This window comes from Sinocyclocheilus grahami, unplaced genomic scaffold, assembly GCF_001515645.1.
Source record: "Sinocyclocheilus grahami isolate Dianchi unplaced genomic scaffold, SAMN03320097.WGS_v1.1 scaffold11.1, whole genome shotgun sequence".
NCBI lineage: Eukaryota > Metazoa > Chordata > Actinopteri > Cypriniformes > Cyprinidae > Sinocyclocheilus > Sinocyclocheilus grahami.
The window spans coordinates 2015554-2034084 of NW_015505190.1; the positions used below are offsets into that span (position 1 = coordinate 2015554).

General features: G+C 37.1%; 3 protein-coding genes across 3 annotated transcripts in view; all 3 read left to right on the plus strand.

Annotated features, from left to right (window-relative positions):
• Nucleotides 1-7547, plus strand: part of LOC107596242 (cytoplasmic dynein 1 intermediate chain 1-like) — a 10329-nt gene extending 2782 nt beyond the window's left edge. The window contains exons 3-15 of the mRNA XM_016286937.1: nt 464-578; nt 2036-2143; nt 2581-2593; nt 3004-3119; nt 3237-3323; nt 3413-3623; nt 4058-4173; nt 4291-4377; nt 4467-4645; nt 5004-5150; nt 5235-5375; nt 6646-6771; nt 6960-7547. Of these exons, the coding sequence (XP_016142423.1) occupies nt 464-578; nt 2036-2143; nt 2581-2593; nt 3004-3119; nt 3237-3323; nt 3413-3623; nt 4058-4173; nt 4291-4377; nt 4467-4645; nt 5004-5150; nt 5235-5375; nt 6646-6771; nt 6960-7070 (1557 nt within the window). The 3' untranslated portion in view covers nt 7071-7547. The remainder of the gene's footprint in view (nt 1-463; nt 579-2035; nt 2144-2580; nt 2594-3003; nt 3120-3236; nt 3324-3412; nt 3624-4057; nt 4174-4290; nt 4378-4466; nt 4646-5003; nt 5151-5234; nt 5376-6645; nt 6772-6959) is intronic.
• On the plus strand, nt 4063-4831 carry LOC107595549 (cytoplasmic dynein 1 intermediate chain 1-like). The gene is made up of 3 exons (XM_016285983.1): nt 4063-4173; nt 4291-4377; nt 4467-4831. Exons 1-3 carry the CDS (start codon nt 4065-4067, stop codon nt 4676-4678), a joined length of 408 nt encoding a protein of 135 aa, XP_016141469.1. The 5' UTR covers nt 4063-4064; the 3' UTR covers nt 4679-4831.
• Nucleotides 7548-9649: 2102 nt separating the features above from the next.
• The window catches only part of LOC107595557 (zinc finger protein ZFAT-like), a 10178-nt gene continuing 1296 nt past the window's right edge, over nt 9650-18531 (plus strand). Inside the window, exons 1-15 of the mRNA XM_016285996.1 lie at nt 9650-9787; nt 10758-10919; nt 11268-11522; nt 11606-11782; nt 11863-12016; nt 12425-13731; nt 14024-14256; nt 14338-14422; nt 14495-14644; nt 14742-14915; nt 16081-16169; nt 16254-16392; nt 16521-16645; nt 17411-17531; nt 17617-17765. Coding sequence (XP_016141482.1) covers nt 9769-9787; nt 10758-10919; nt 11268-11522; nt 11606-11782; nt 11863-12016; nt 12425-13731; nt 14024-14256; nt 14338-14422; nt 14495-14644; nt 14742-14915; nt 16081-16169; nt 16254-16392; nt 16521-16645; nt 17411-17531; nt 17617-17765 — 3339 coding nt within the window. The 5' untranslated portion in view covers nt 9650-9768. The remainder of the gene's footprint in view (nt 9788-10757; nt 10920-11267; nt 11523-11605; nt 11783-11862; nt 12017-12424; nt 13732-14023; nt 14257-14337; nt 14423-14494; nt 14645-14741; nt 14916-16080; nt 16170-16253; nt 16393-16520; nt 16646-17410; nt 17532-17616; nt 17766-18531) is intronic.

Genomic DNA, 18531 nt, shown 5'->3' on the forward strand with positions numbered 1-18531 from the left:
GGTGAGTTTGTCTGAGAGAAGGTCAGGCATGATGGTATTGAAGGCTGAACTGAAGTCCACAAATAGGATCCTTGCGTAATTCCCAGGATTAATGCAGTCCCATGTTGACTGCATCATCCACAGACCTGTTTGCTCTGTAGGCAAACTGAAGAGGATCCAGCAAGGGTCTAGTGATGTCCTTCAGGTAGGCCAGGACCAGTCTCTCAAGTGACTTCATGACCACAGATGTGAGAGCGACACGTTAAGTCCAGTGATTTGGGGGGTTTTGGGGACCGGAATGATGGTGGAGCGTTTGAAGCAGCAGGGAACTTCACACAGCTCCAATGATCTGTTGAAGATCTGTGTGAAGATGGGGGCCAGTTGGTCAGCACATACTTTTAAACAGAACAGAATATAATAGCCATTTATCATTTTATCACCTGGAAATATTTCTTATGTGGCACTCGATTGACCTGTGATGCAGTCGGAGATGCTTCAGAGGGCCGAGAATGTGTCAGAAGACTCAGACCTGGACAGAAAGAGAAGAGAGACAGAGGCGCTCCTGCAGAGCATTGGAATTTCACCAGAACCACCTTTAGGTAGGTGATACTTAACATACAGCTGTCTGTGCATGTACATAATGTGTGTGAGATACATCTTTATAAATGTGCATGCCACCTGAATGAAATGAGAAAAGGAATCAGCACAAGTGTTTTATAATGCAAAAGAAAAAAAATTACATCTCACACAGCAGTCTGTAGTGCTCTATGAGGGCTTCCCCTAACCTTGTGAAAAAGTACAGTATAGTTTTAAACAGAGTATACTTAATATTCTTATCGAATATATTAGAGTGTCGTTACAATGTAATATTTTTTGGACACTGAATTAAGTTAACTGTGATTAAAATGTGTATTATGGTTTAAATTTATAATGAATGCAATTAGCTGAACTTAGCCAAGCTGAGTGCTTTGTAAACCACTTAAGTAGAACTTTTTACATGTAATTTCATAATTACTTGTGTCTTTAAAATATGTTTAAAATGTACTGCTGAATGCACTGACAAGCTTTTATAGTAATCTTAAATCAACTTCTTTTGAAACTTGTATATCATGTATTTGCAATGGTGATCTTGCAATGTAGTACATTTAAAATATATTAACTTGAAATATAATATCAAATAACACACTACAGTTATAATTAATCAAGTACTTTACATTTTAGTACGTTAGTCAACACATCAATATAAGTGTACTTTGAAGCATAATTGGTGCATCTTTTAAGTGGGTTAAAAACAGTCATGAATGTGTATTCTCTTTATTAGTATATTTAAGTGGCATTTTTTATTAATATTATCAGTTGCAGTTAATATTATCAAATGCAGTTTTTTTTATTATACTTTTATTGGAAGTGCACTACAAGTGCATATTCAATATAACTAAGCACACTTCTTTTTCACAAGAGTATGGATCATGTCTGACCAATTTGTACTGTTTTTTTATATAAAGGGCATGTCGCTTCAGCCTGCATTTGCGTCCAATGTTTTTTTTTTTTTTTTGGGATCTTTGCGGGAATGTCTTGTGACCTCTCTAAAATTTTTGCTAGCTGTAAATCCGATCAGATTTTAGGTCATTTCAGATTTATATATAAGTTAGGTCATGGATTCATCCCCAAAACAATTACTACACTTTTTACTAAATGAATATAAAGATGTTACAGTATTTTATTTAGTTTATTGAACTCATATCATTTACACTTGAAGTACTTGAAGCGGACTTGACACAAGCTCAAGATTTATAAGGTGGTATTTGATGTAAAATTGTTATCATATAATTAGATGAGATGATTGAAAGATAATATAAAATTTGTAACATTATAGAGAGAACTGAAATTCACTTGACAATCTCTTCTGTTGTTTTTCCTTTTGGATTTTTTTTTCTTTGATTTGACCATTTCAATCCATTCTGTTCATTTTGATTTGCCTGTGTCTGCCACTGCTGGCCATCAGTGCAGCCACTGCAGCTTTTAACATGGGAAACCTGTTATTTTCATTATTTAGTCCCAACCCCTATGTCTCCCTCTTCGCAATCAGTGAGCCCACCCAGTGAAACTGGAAGTCAGGAGTCCATAGATGGAGGGACAGTGGGAAGGTATGAAATCTGCATGGGTATTTGCTAGGGCTGCACGATAAATCGCATGCAATATTTAATGCGCATCTTGTCAGTGAAGCCGTTCTGTAATCAGCGGTAAATCTCCATCACGTGCGGGCTTTCACATGGAGCAGCATTTACTACTCAGAGCCGTTGTTCACTGACAGGCTGCGCAAAACATGCGCAAAATATGATCAATACTGACAAGATGCGCGTTAAATATCTCATGCGATTTATCGTGCAGCCCTGGTATTTGCTATTTGTAAATCAAACTATATACTGCATAGATAATCTTTCCATTTTGAACTATTTTTATATTCGCTGATATATTGATGTATATGGAGGAATGTTTTAATGCAGGAGTTTTCAAACTGAATTCTACAAATGTTCTAGGAGATCTGTGGCAAATTTGAGGAGAAAAAATAAATGTTTAGGAATGTTTTTAGAAGTGTAGATTCGGTTCATGGGTGAGACTGCCACCTTAAATTTCATTCACATTATTAAACATGATACAGAAAACATTGAGTGTCAACAGAGAAATATATAATAAAACAAAAACTGAAAATTCTGCCATTCACTCACCCTTAAGATGTTCCAAACCTATATCAATTTATTTCTTCTGCTGAACATAAAAGAAGATATTTTGTAGAGTGTGGGTAACTAAACAGTTTCTGGTCCCCATTGACTTCCATAGATTTTTTTTTCCATACTGTGGAAGTCAGTGAGGTTTGGTTGCCCACTTTCTTCAAAATATCTTCTTGCTCAACAGAAGAAAGATGTTCACAACTTGAGGGTAAGTAAATGCTTACAGGTCCAAGGCAAACAAACAAGCAAATTGAAAACAACACATTAAAATAGTTTGGGCTTGCTTTCTTAGGTGCAGGATGCAAAGGCTTGGTCCATCAAAAATTGTTCAGATTGATTTCATGCCAAAAGAACTGGTGACATACTCTAAAGAGTCACAGACTCCTGTCACATCTGATCAGCCTGAAGGTAAAGAGCTGTTTTTATTTCGATTGAATAATTAATATAGATATAAAACTTAATAGTGGCTTTACCCACAAAACAAATGCCTCACTGCTTAAACTTTCCAATGACTATTTTCCACAGAGGAGGAGGAAGAGGAGCTGTCAGTGACCAAATCTGAATCTGTGCCACAGCAGCTGGAGGAGGAGAACTCTCAGGAGGCCGAAGAAGGCAAGAAGATTCACAGTTAAAAAAAAATTATAATATTTTTAAAAGAAGTATAACATCTATACAGAGCTGTATGAATATGTGTGCCTTAGATCAATCTAGAGAACTGACCAACGAGGAGAAAGAGCAGATTATTCATTCAGAGGATTTCCAGTTTTTCTTCGACCGAAGCATCCGTGTAATGGAGCGTGTGCTGGCCGAGGATACGGACATTTTCTTTGACTACAGTGGGCGAGATATGGAGGACAAAGAAGGGTCAGCCAAGGCTTATGTAACAGTCAAACATACACAGAGTCCCACATGATTACAGAAAAGTTATTCATTAGATGGTACTAGACAGGTTTGTTTAACCTAATGTAGGATGATGGTCGTGTAATGGTTTGAAACCATGGCTTGACCCAGAAGCTCAAGAGTTGCACTCAACCTCAAGTGACTCCTGGGGAAACTTACTGTAAATTGCTTTGGATGATTGTATCAGAATGCAAAGAACATAAAAGAAGATATTTTGTAGAGTGTGGGTAACTAAACAGTTTCTGGTCCCCATTGACTTCCATAGATTTTTTTTTTCCATACTGTGGAAGTCAGTGAGGTTTGGTTGCCCACTTTCTTCAAAATATCTTCTTGCTCAACAGAAGAAAGATGTTCACTTGAGGGTAAGTAAATGCTTACAGGTCCAAGGCAAACAAACAAGCATATTGAAAACAACACATTAAAATAGTTTGGGCTTGCTTTCTTAGGTGCAGGATGCAAAGGCTTGGTCCATCAAAAATTGTTCAGATTGATTTCATGCCAAAAGAACTGGTGACATACTCTAAAGAGTCACAGACTCCTGTCGCATCTGATCAGCCTGAAGGTAAAGAGCTGTTTTTATTTCGATTGAATAATTAATATAGATATAAAACTTAATAGTGGCTTTACCCACAAAACAAATGCCTCACTGCTTAAACTTTCCAATGACTATTTTCCACAGAGGAGGAGGAAGAGGAGCTGTCAGTGACCAAATCTGAATCTGTGCCACAGCAGCTGGAGGAGGAGAACTCTCAGGAGGCCGAAGAAGGCAAGAAGATTCACAGTTAAAAAAAAATTATAATATTTTTAAAAGAAGTATAACATCTATACAGAGCTGTATGAATATGTGTGCCTTAGATCAATCTAGAGAACTGACCAACGAGGAGAAAGAGCAGATTATTCATTCAGAGGATTTCCAGTTTTTCTTCGACCGAAGCATCCGTGTAATGGAGCGTGTGCTGGCCGAGGATACGGACATTTTCTTTGACTACATTGGGCGAGATATGGAGGACAAAGAAGGGTCAGCCAAGGCTTATGTAACAGTCAAACATACACAGAGTCCCACATGATTACAGAAAAGTTATTCATTAGATGGTACTAGACAGGTTTAATGAGGTGACCCAGAAGCTCAAGAGTTGCACTCAACCTCAAGTGACTCCTGGGGAAACTTACTGTAAATTGCTTTGGATGATTGTATCAGAATGCAAAGGTTTGTTTTGTTATCAGGGACACGTGTGTGTGTGTTCACTGCTGTGTGTGTGTGCATTTTGGATGGAGCACTAATTCCGAGTATGGGTCACCATACTTGGCCACATGTCACTTTCACTTCACTTAAAAACTCTTAATGAAAAACAACTTTACTATTAACTTGAACTTGCTTAACTCGTCCCATGCAGTAAGGCTGGTATTGGTGAAATGTTTGATGGGCATCAGGGTCCTGTGACTGGAATCAGCTGCCATAACGCTGTGGGTCCAGTCGACTTCTCCCACCTCTTTACCACTTCCTCATTTGATTGGACAGTCAAACTGTGGTCAACCAAAGTAAGAGTTGTTTTGGAATTCATGTGTTGCTCGATATGTTTTTTGATCATGTAGCATTATATAACTATTCCATCTCTCTGACAGCATAACAAGCCCTTGTATTCCTTTGAAGACAATGCAGACTATGTTTATGATGTCATGTGGTCTCCAGTGCATCCAGCGCTCTTTGCTACAGTGGATGGCAATGGTCGTCTGGACCTCTGGAATCTCAACAACTACACAGAGGTCAGGGGCGCACCGCAGCTTATTACATTCTTTACTCAGTCATCTGTCTTCAGTATTATATAAGAAGAACATCCATTTCATACTTTAATATTAGGATAGGAGGACCCCTACCCCTGGGTTAAACTTATCCCAGATGTCATCTGATTTTTGCAGAATATGTTATCTGATATTATTTGTAATGTTGGTGTTGTTGTTTTTTTTTTTATATATTAATGTAAAATATTAAATTAAATAATATATGCAAACTATGTATATTCAAAGGTTTGAGGTCAGTAAGTTTTTTTTGTTTTTAAAGATATCTCTTATGCGCAGCAGGGCTGTGTATAGTATTTGATCAAAAATGCAGTAAAAACACTAATATTATGAAATATAATTATAATTAAAAAAAACTGTTTTCTGTTTTATATGTATTATATAATTTGTTCCCCCCTGCAATGGCAAAGCTGAATTTTCAGCATCCATTACTTCAGTGTAATAACATGTATATTATTTTATCAATGAACAACTTTTAAACTTTGTAACAGTGTAAAAGTCATATTGTCACTTGTGATAAATGTAATGCACCCTTGCCGAATAAAAGTATAAATTTTTTTAATAAACAAATCTTACTGACCCCAGATTTTTATACAGTATTGTAAAAGCAATTTGATTAAATGCAATTTATTATTTAATTGAATAATGACAAATTTAAAAAAAAAGAATTTCAGTCAGAGTGATACATTTGAATTACACTATATAATTCTTTGTATTATACACAGGCCATTTCATAATTAAAAGGACATCCTAATAGCAATAAACTATGAATTCAGATTGAATGATCCACTCAGAATTCATGGACTGATTAAATAATAACAAGAGTTATCATAATTAAATTAAATTAAATAAAACATCAACAAAACATGCCACTGGGACTCAATAATTGGGAAACAATAATTGTTACAGTACAAATCTAAATTAATTACTATGTCCACAAATCCTCCATATCCAACATGAAATTAATTCCTAGATCCAATGAAAAAAATTATACAATTTAACCAATAAATCTAATGTGTGCACATGACAAGTCAAAATTAATAAGAACATAACCACTTGTAGTCATGGAAAAAAGGTGGTGTATGAGAGGGTATCTTACCCCAATATATTTGTATGAATTGGCTTTAATTGATATCTGTGTGCTTGATCTACATTAGATAGCAGCTAAATCGTGTTGCCACACAATGTTATTACAGTTATATTTTCGCTCCCAAAACAAGTTTTCTGTGTGTACCAGGTGCCATCGGCAAGTGTGACAGTGGAGGGAGGATGTGCCCTGAACCAGGTCAGATGGGCATCAGGGGGCAGAGAGGTGGCCGTGGGTGATTCAGAGGGCCATGTTTGGATCTATGATGTGCGAGAGGTAACAACACCTACATTATGAGTACATGAACACGTGTACCACTCTCTAATATTCGGATGAATTATAAATATTTGCACTCAAATTCAAATACACAGACTGATCAAACAATGTGCAAATTTCAACAGTCACTAATTGTGCTCTACCATGAAGATGTGATGCAGAAGTTGGTTGTATCTCTATTTTAGCAGTTAGCCGTGCCACATACAGACGACTGGAGCAAATTTGCCCGTACGCTCCTGGAGATTCGTGCAAACCGAGGGGATGGAGAGGAAGAAGGTGCTTTGGAGCTGCCTGCTTAAATACACACACATTTACATTCAGTGAGAAACGCGTAAAGATACGTTGAAACAGATGCTTGATATAAAGTGAGTGAATCACACATTCACGCTGCTGTGATCACAGGTCTTTTTTCTTTTGCCTACAAAAGTCTATCTATAGCATGGCTGTTAATTAGCAATAACTCCTCTTCCAATGCTAATAGTTAATTCCAGAACACACACACAAGTGAGAATGGGTTGATCTAACATATATCTAGGGTTTGCAGTGACTATATAGGAGTGAGCCAATGTGATCATACTGTATCAAAACAGCTGTGCCGGAATTACAGCTTATTTTACATATGTGAAAGTACAAGGTCATACTGAGATACATAGAGAATGTATTGGCCGTTATGTAAAAATATATTACAGCAGAGCTTATGAATGACTTTCTTTTTCCTTTCACCTTTTAAGTCGTATGTGTGCATAATTTAATACCAACTGCAGCATAAAGCAACTGTAAAGTGTGAATTTACAATAAAGGTCATTGTGTCTCAAATCGTGTTTTAATCTTCATTTAAGCAGTAATTTATCCAAAGTGCAGGTGATAAAAAGTTTGACTGTCAATGTCATATTACTCCATGATGTTTTCGTGTCATTAAACCTTTTATCTTTAATCACAATGACAACAGATTCCTTGTTATCCAGGTTTTTTCCCCTCCATCATCAGCAACTTTCATGGACGCACACGGCCGCACGTAGAAGGCGGGATCCTGTTACCATGACAATTACGTCAATATTAGTGTCGGGTAACTAAAGGTCAAACTAAAGGCAAGCCAGAGACGGAAGGAAACAGGCTCGGAATGGCGGAGACTAAAGGTTTTTTTTGCAGCAAAAGCCGGAGGAAATACAGTAATAAACTGTGGGTTACTCGCGTTATCGCTTGAACGGCGGTGCTTTGTCTAAATTGAACAGGATACCCATATGTTACACGAGGTACTGGTGCGGCGGGAAGGACAGTCCATGCTAGTTTTGTCTGTAAATTGGAGCAAAGCTGTAGAGCATAGCTACCGTTAGTTAGCCGTGCTGTGTTGTTCCGTTTAGAAGCAGAATGACTTTTGCTAACTCTCAGTGCCGTATTAGAGACAAGCCCAACGCCTGGATGGCTCTAGATCGCTTTTGTGAGGGTAGAATGCAGTGCAGCTATGGCTTGACTGTTTGCTTCCTCTTTACCCAACTTGGTAGCTGATAGCAACACAAGCTTACTTGGAGCAAGTTCTTCATATTATTACAACTCTTTACGTGCGGTAGATTGTGCTCGAGTCTGTCTGAAATGTGACCGATTTTCGTATTCCCAAGCAGAGAAACAAGGTTGACCCAATGTCAGTCTACAAATACGAGTGTTTTTTGTTATTGTTGTTTTGTTTCGCTCAAACTCGGGTCGCATAGGGCTGTTTTCATACCGCACTTCCAGTTGGTGTTTTAAATGAATAACTTGTGTTGAAGACGAAAATATGATCGAAATCGACGCAAGCATATTTGCATTAAATGTCTGTGATTAGACCGTGGCTCTGTTCAAATCCGCAAGGTCTTCATCCTCATCGCGGTCCCTTTGTCATTGACGTGAAGGAGAGAGGACCTTTAACTTTCAACTCGGCGTTTGCTGTATTTTCACTGCTCGTGTGGACTGTAGGGGGCAGCAAAATCACCACAAACACTTCCTTGGTGTTCATATAAGAATTCACTTTAATTATACTTATTTTGCTGGGTTTGTCTGTTTATTTCACAGTCGTTGTGTGTCGTTTTTATAAGCTGGTTGTTCATGCCTGTAAACATCCCCGACTGGAAGCTGTGCTATCCGTAAAACAAGCTTTCAGTTGGATGTTTGCTGCCATCGTCCAGTTGTTTCGTCTTGATATGCGTGTTTAATTAAACAGTAATGCGTCCTAAAGGTTGTATAACAACTTAATTATAACTTAACAACGATATGTACATGTTAACTTGTTTACATGTGTGCCATCTGGATCTATTGAAATCTATAATGTTTTCTGTGGTAAACTTGCTAATATTCCAGTGTAGTCGTTGTAAACATCCTACACTCAGCTGTAATCTGCAAACGAGGCTGGGGGGAGGGTGTTTGCTGTGACTGACTGGAGCTTCTCTGTCATGCACGAACACACTTTACTTTACATGAATGCTGAAGGAGAAAAAAAGCCGAGGCTGATAAAGTCGAATATTTACTTTAAGCTTTTTATTCTATTTTACTCCATTGTGAATATCATTTACCCAAATAAACACTTTTTAATCAAATTAATGTGTATTGTTATTAATAATTATTGATTTGACTGATGTTCTTGTTGAGGTGTGGAGTTGCTATACTAATGCATAATGTACACCTGTACACCTCTCTCATTTTGATAAGGGTTTAAACATTAAGTTAATTTTCAGGAAAAATGTTTGAATGTCGCATTACTGATTACAAGAACACAGCAAGTTTAACCTCCAAGAACATCCAAGTAGGGCAAAGTGAACTCCAGGCCGCAGGTGGCGCGCGCTTCGACACCGATGCTTTTTTGCTTGAAGACGAAGATCCATCCGCCATATTTGTTATCGCAGATTCGACAGAAACCTCTGCAGAAGTAATTGAAGTATAATGAATGCATTTAAATTGCTCCCATGCAATACAAACAACCGTTAAATCATTTTCGAGGCTGTTTTACTTATTGCTGATTTAAAAAGAATGGATCCAGTGCAAGCAGGTAAGGAAAAACGTGATTTTCAGGATAGCTGCGTTCCGAGGAAACGGCTAGTTCCGACGATTCGATAAGGACACAAATAAATTAGGTAAAACTAGTGGCTTGCACCAGCAAAAGTAACTTTTGCCAGAGGATGCTTTATACATAAATTCAGTTTTATGTCCGCTGTTTACAGTTCTTTGTTGAAATAATACATTTTCCAACTCTGAGAGCATAAACGTCATCTTATTTAATGAAAACTATTTCCAGTGCCTAAGAGAAACACACGAAACTGGTCACGAGTTTACAAAAATGAGATGGCATGGCATGAATATTGTTGGTTTCCTTTTGGAAAAACCCGGGGTTTAACAATATAATTAAACTTAATACAACACGTCTTTGCTCTTGAAAAATCAGTCTTGGTATGCAGTTTAGTAAGGGGTTTATGAAATGTATTATTGCATGCCATCTATTGCATTTTGTTGAAGAACCCTATCGCAGATAAATTAACATTAACAGTGTTGTAATGACATGAAGTTAAACTGCAACTACTAATCAATATGCGTATTAATATCAAGTGTTAATAAATATATTCCTGATTTGAAAGTGTTTAAATTGAACATATTTAGACGCTCTTATTTTGAAAGGGCTGCCTGATGCTTTTGAATAATTACTCCAGTGAATTCTGTGAGGGAAGGTTTTTAAAACTCACAAATTGTAAATAAAACGATTTACATGTAGAAGACGAATAATAAATAAATATAGTTAGATATTACATATCTTTAGAGCCTTATATAATTGACCTACAATAGCCTACGTAGTAGTATGAATGCTACATTTTGAAGGATACACGATAAACCTTAGTACTTGGCAAATTAAAAGCCAAATGTTGTTTATAGGAGAGACTTTATAACTTAACTGTAAATTGACCTGGGCACATTTGTACAAATAATAAACCGAATAAAGACTTAAGCTGCTGTTTTTACATTCACAGACGTTTCATCATTCTTCATGTGCAAAATATGCAACTTGTTCTCTCCCAGTAAACCATTGCTGCTGTCTCATGTTAATGAGACTCACTCTAATGAAGGAGGTGATCCTGACACTTTTATTATAGCACTTAAGCCTTTAACAACTCAGGAGCCACAGGTTTCAGGTAAGCAGCTTTGAACCCAGAAATCAACTTGTATTGGGCATTATTAAGATCCAAACACTGAAAATAAAGTAATTAGAGACAGACGATTATAATGTTAAGCTGATTTGTATAACATGCTGTATATTCATTAAAAGTTTTCCAAAAACACAACACCATTCCAAGAACATACCTCAGGCAGGATTTTTACATTCCACAACTTCACACATCTAAAGCTTCTTCATGTCAAGCTGATTTAAGCTTGAATTTCCAATTTAAGCTGATTTAAGCTTAATGTGATGAAAGCTGTATTATCCTATGTTACAAATGTAATTTTAAAATCATTACAAGAATGTCTTGTTTATCTTGCAGATGTTGTTGTGAGAAGAAAGCGTGGAAGACCAAAAGGCTCTACTAAGAAAGTCCAACCAGAAAAGGTCCAGAAAAATCAGCAGGAGAATGAGTCCACAGAAATACAACCGCTGGCAGTAGCTGAAGAGCCAAGTGAGGATGGCAGTGATCTGGAGTGCAAGAAATGCAATCGAGTGTTCAGCAACAGGAGACAAATCTCCAAGCACATTTGCTTTGTAGGACTGAAAGAGGCCGCTGATGATGTAGAGTATAATGGTACAAATTCATGCCAGGTAATGTTGTAGCTCTTTCTGCTTTCTGCACTGCCACACGTTTCACCTGTCGACTTTATTGCTCAGGTAATAATACTGATGCAAATAAAATCAGTGATGAAGAGGAGGAGAAAGAGAGGACACCAAAGAAAGCTTGCACGATGCGGACAGATAAGCTGTCCAGTGCAAAGGACCCTGAATCAGCAAGCGGCAACAAAGACCCTATTATTAGTGTGGTCCTTACCAGTCACGAGGCCATGCCTGGTGAGATGTACATGTGATGTCAGGTGCTTTAATATTTGAGGGAAGCGTTTCAACTAACTGTAAGTTTTGCTTTATTGCAGGTGCCTCTAAGATAGTTCCTATTAAAGCAGCTCCAGCTGAACCATCCACCCAGACTGTTGCAGACGCAGGTTCCCAGGGGGCAGCAATGAAAAGGGGATACCAGGAATATGCCATTCAGCAAGCTGCTTATGAAGCACCCCTCAAATCAAACAGGTTTGTATTTCATGATTTTTCTACATTTAAAATGTTAAATTTAGATTTACAAATCTAGTGCAATTGTCAAAGCACCAAAGAACAGAGTATTAATATAGTAATTATACTGCCATTGCATTACTTTAGAAGCAATAAAACTTATTTTATTTATATGGATTAATTAATTAATTAACTTATTATTCATTTATTTAATCTACCACTAACAATTTTTTATCCCTAACCAGTAGTCATAAACAACTAAAGAAGCTATGGAAAAGTAATACAAAATAAATAAAAATGAAATTAATTGGGTCAAAATATGTGAGACCCTGACTAAAGCAATTTGACATATAAAATTTGTTGCATTTGCACTGATCTTGTGAAGTGATTTGGTACATTGATATGAACAAATCATATCTCTCGCCACAGGTTAGGACAGACACAGCTTAAAATCTTCACATGTGAATACTGCAATAAAGTCTTCAAGTTCAAACATTCACTGCAGGCTCACTTAAGAATCCACACCAATGAGAAACCATTCAAGTGCCCGCAGTGTGACTACGCCAGCGCTATAAAGGCCAATCTTAGCGTTCACATGCGGAAACACACCGGGGAGAAATTCAGCTGTGAGCTGTGCTCATTTAATTGCCTCAGCAAAGGACATCTCAAAGTGCACGTGGAGCGAGTGCACAAGAAGATCAAGCAGCACTGCCGATTCTGCAAGAAGAAATACTCCGACGTGAAGAACCTTCTAAAACACATCCGCGAGACTCATGACATGAACGACAAGAAGGTACAGGACTCCTACAATGAGTACAGCCTCCAGACCAGGGAGGGCAAGAGACAGCTTCTGTACAACTGTCAAATATGCCACCGCAAGTTCAAGAACGAGCTCGAGCGCGACCGTCACATGATGGTTCATGGCAACAAGAGACCCTTCGGCTGCGAGCTATGCGATCACGGCTCAACCAAATTCCCAGCCTTGCAAGCCCACATCCGAAAGCATCCCTTCATCTACGTGTGTGCCATTTGCCATGAAAAATTTGTCAGCTCTGTGCGACTTAGGTCACATCTCAGAGAGTTCCACTCGGAATCGGATGAACCCTCTGCTTTTGCAGACTCCATCAATTCCAGCTTTTGCTTGCTCAAACCAGGTGATGACATTCAGAAGGACATGTTGAATCAGGATGAGCTTAAGATCACAGAAGAGCTGTCGCAGCTCAATGCCCAGGAACTGTTAACCACAGAAATTACTTGCATGGCTCAAGAGGACCTTCAGACTCAATGCTCTGATAATTTAGAGGTGGAGTCAGACCTTCTTGTACAGAACTCAAAGGATGAAAATCTCATTTCAGACAGTATAAATAAGACAGACACACAGACACAAGAGATGGCCTGTGAAGATGCGATAAATGCCCAAAAACTTCAAGATGATCCAAATAAAATGGAGTGCAATATGGCAGAAGATCAGAATCCTGCTGGAGGACCTGCACCTTTGACACCTGAAAAAGCACAAACGTGCTCTGAGCAGTTAATATCAAAGGATACATTGCCTCAAACCGAGGAAGAGGCGATTGCTCCACAAACTAACGCAGATGAGAACTTACTCGATTCAGAGCAAAAAGAGATATCTGCTTTTAAGCAGATTGTAGAGCAGATGCAAAAACGACAGCTTAACATGGAAGTGTTTGAATGGATTCGGAAAGTGTTCGGTGACCTTGAATGCGAATACTGTGGTATGAATATCTAATATATGATACAAGAGTGCACAATCCTGTTCCTGGAGATCCTATTATCTTGCAAAGTTCAGCTCTGATTTCAGCTCTGATCAACCGAGCCAGCTAATTAAGATCTTCAGGAACCTGTTGATAATTGCAGACAGGTGTGTTGTAGCAGGGTTGGAAATGAGCTCCAGAACCAGGGTTGGGCATCCTTGATCTATTATCTATGAATATCCTGCTTTTTAAATAACATCTCCAACTCCTGTCTTTCTATAACTCTGTGTAATATTTTAACTCTGTGTAATAGGTAAGCTTTTCTGGTATCAGGTGCACTACAATACACATGTACGAACTCACACAAAAGAGCACCTCCATTACTGTTCTCAGTGCAATTATTCCTCCATCACTAAAAACTGCCTGAAGAGGCATGTCATCCAGAGACATTCTGACATCCTGCTGAAGTGTCCCTCTGAAGGATGCCTTTACTGTACACCTGACAAATACAAGCTTCAGGCTCATCTCAAAACCCATTCGGACATAGTGAGTGTTTGTAGTCTGCTTATTCTTGAGATATAGGGGAAATTGCTTCTTCATCAGATCTTATTTCTTTCTCATGTTTAGGTCAAAAGAAGTTTTACATGCTCAGTATGTCAAGAGTTTGTTCCTGAGGACAAAGTTAGAGCTCATATTAAAAGCAACCATCCAGGTAAGGACAACTAAAACACTCTCAAATGTCCCACAAGATCCCTAAACTAATGAATGTGCTGTTGCTGTACAGATGTGTCGCTGAACCACATCTCGGAAACGTTGGGAATACGTGTACATGTGAAAGGAGTGATCGGGAAACGAGCCTCCAAATGCCCGTACTGTGATTGCTTCTTCACAAGGAACGGGGCTGATCTTCAGCAGCACATATGGGCTCATGAAGGTGGGTTTTATGTCTTTTTTTTTTTACCTTGTTGTCAAACGTATGCACTTAAATGAACCGCCTCAGTGTACTGATTTTGTTCTGTTCATGTCTCCAGGACTGAAACCGTACAAATGTTCACAATGTGATTATGCCTCAAGAAGTAAAAGCAACCTCAAAGCTCACATGAACAGACACAGTACTGAGAAAACTCATCTTTGTGACCTCTGTGGAAAAAAGTTCAAGTCTAAATGCACGCTGAAAAGTCATAAGCTCATGCACACAGCTGATGGTGAGTCTCTTTTTTGTGTTTAATACTACATGCAGTGTTATTTGGACTCGTGTACCTAAGTCGACAAGGCTTGCATAATCTGACGTATTTCCGAGTGGACTTGGACAGGGATATCAAACTCTGCAGTCTGGGGACTGCAAGGGAATGCTAGAGGGGCCATGGAAAATGTACAAACTATATTTTGACCGTAACAAATAAAAAAACTCAATATGAATAGAATACTGTGTAAAATACTACCATTCAAAAGTTTAGGGTCGTTCATTTTTGGATTACCAAGGATGCATTTTTTTATCACGATTACAATAAAATAATAATGATATGAAATATTATTACAATTAAAAATAACTTTTCTATTATAATACATTTTAAAATGTAATTTATTCCTGTGATGGCAAAGCTGAGAATCCAGTCTTCAGTGTCACATGATCCTTCAGAAATCACTCTAATATGCTGATGCGCAATATTTTTTTTTCAGGATTATTTGATGAATAGAAAGTTCAAAAGAACAGCACTTATTTGATTTTATATTTATTTATTTATTTATTTATTTTTTGTATCATATAAATGTCTTCTGATCACTTTTGGTCACATCGTTGCTGAATAAAAGTATTAATTTCTTTTAAAAAGTACTACTGATCCCAAACATTACGTATGTTATTGTATGTGTATGTATACATTATTTATTTCTAAATATTCATGTCTTCTTCTCTGCAACGCATGCATGTTCAACAGTAGTTTTTGTATTTTACCTGTTCAGGGAGTTTTTCTGCATCACTGTTGCATTTTAGAAATATATTTATTATAAACATTTATACAAATAATTTTGAATTGAAAATGTTTCTCTTGACACCCTGATACACCACTGCAGCATTTTTTGCATATTTTTAGATGTATGTCTCTCCTATACTCTAGTATTCTGTAGAAAATATATCGCCTACTATTAATCTAACTATTAAGTAAACATTTTCCATATAACTTGTGAATAATTTGTTTGAATAATGTGCATTGATGAATTATGCACAAACTGTATTAAAGTAAGTATGATTTCAATTTTGAGTCAATTTTGATTTCATGCTGATATTGATAATATATCAGAGGCTTTGATTATTTCTGTGGCATTTTTCTTAATACACAGCCAATTAAATCAAATGTCATTTTGTTGTAGGAAAACAGTTCAGGTGTACTGAGTGTGACTTCACTGCTGCACTGAGACCGCATCTCCTTCGTCACATGGAGCAACATGCCTCTTTCAAAGTAACACCATAAAAACATATTTTTGTTTTATGTTGTCATGTGTCCTACAGCCACCACCAAAGCACAATGTTTTGCCTTTCACAGCCTTTCCGTTGTGCGCACTGCCACTACTCATGCAACATTTCAGGTTCCCTGAAAAGACACTATAATAAGAAACATCCCAACGTTCAGTACATCAATGCTGGAACAGGGGCGTCCACTTCCGAAACTGTGACAGAACAAGGCAAGTCATTCCTCACCAGAATGAAACCAGCCTTAACCGTACAATATACGTTGTTGCTTTTTGTTAGACATGCAGTGTTGCCTCAAACTGCATCAGTAATTGAGAAGTGTGTGTGCGTGTGTTATCAGGTGGAGTCAAATGTCCTGTGTGCAATTATGTTTATGGCACTAAATGGGAAATGAACAGACACCTAAAGAGCAAACATGGTCTCAAAGTGGTGGAGATTGGCAGTCTGGGTCTGAATCAGTGGGAGGTGAGTCTCCATTATAATTACATGTTACATTTAGTAAAGACAAGTCATATTTATTTATATAATGCTTAAACAACAATAGAATTTGACCCAAAGTGCTGTACAATAACATTTAGTGATAAATAATATATTAATAGTAAACCTATAATTAACCCAAACATAAATTATCTGTCATCATTTACTCACCCTCATGTCACTACAAACCCATAAGTCTTTGGTTAAATGAAGATATTTTTTATAAAATCTGAGAGGGTTTCTGTCTCTCCATTGATAGTCCAGTTAATGAAAACTCCAAAGATCCAAAAAGGTCATAGATTAAATTAAATTAAATCTGTTCGTCATATAAAATGATTGTATCTCTTGGATTAAATAGTTTGATTTATATAGATTCATTTTATGATGGCTTTATGACTTTTTTGGTTTCCCTGGACGTTAAATGAAGGGACAGAAACTCCGGTTTCATTAAAAATATCTTAATTTGTGTTTCAAAGATGAACTAAAGTCTTATGGGTGTGGAACAACATGAGGATGAGTAATTAACTGATAGAATTTTCATTTTTTGTGAATAATAATTTATAATAATCATTAATAAAATACTTTAGAGTTTAGCAAAAAAAGGCTTATTACTCCAGCCTTTTCTTTTCTTGGACTTGGTGCATAATATATTTTCTTTCTGATAAAGCAGTGCATGATTGTTAAATTGCCTTAATCGATGACATATTGTCAGCTACTACACTTGCTTATGATCTTATTGGTGTGTTCATTCAGGTAGTGGAGTCAGTGGAGGAGCCGGCCATGCAGTACCTTCACATAGCTGAGACTGAGGATGCGCAAGGAACAGAGACTGCTGTATCAGCTCTGCAGGACCTGCGCTTCAACACACAAAATGGTCAGAAACAGTTGCTTCATTTCTTGAACAGTTGTGGCATTTCTGTAAAGTTCATATCTAAACTCATCGTGGTCATTGTGTTCAGGTGTTGTGTCTGCCGCAGTGGGAGACAGACTAGACCCGGCGTCTGTCAACATCCTGCAGCAGATCATTGAACTGAGCTCAGAGAATCATGATGCCGCTGTGGCTTCTGTGGTTGCCATGGCTCCTGGTACAGTTACTGTTGTAGAGCAGGTACGGTTTAAATGCATATTAGTGTACCTCTCTGCTTCTGGAGAGCTGCCCATACTTATCTACTGCAATTTTATTGAGTTCACAATATATAATCTACACTCTCTGCTATATGATTATTGCTTATGAATTGTTAGGTTTATTGTCTTGCTGTGTTTGGTATCACTTTTATGGACACTTAAGTAACTCCCTATAATCAAATGATAGTCATGTGTTATTCAATATTAATAGTGTCTATATATGAATTTAAAAGGGTCATAACATATACAAGAAAGGTTTAAAAAAAGTTTTTATTTTTTTATGAAATTATTCTGCAAGAATGTTGACCAAAATTGACACTAAAGACATTTATTATATAACAAAACATTTCTATTTCAATTAAATGCTGTTCTTTTGAACTTTCTATTCATCAAAGTATCCTGGGAAAAAAATAATGGTTTTGTTATAAATATTAAACAACTGTTTCCAACATTGATAATACTAAGAAATGTTTCTTGAGCACCAAATCAGCATACTAAAATGATTTCTGAAGAATCATGTGACACTGAAGACTGGAGTAATGGCTGATGAAAATTCAGATTTATTGTCACAGGAATAAATTACATTTAAAAATATATTCCGATTTTGAACATTAGTGTAAATTTTTTCCCGTAAGGTTTACTTACAATATTAACCCAAAATTTTACCGAAACATTCATTATTTGATTTTCTCTTATCTTATATATATATATATATATATGTGTGTGTGTGTGTGTGTGTGTGTGTATAT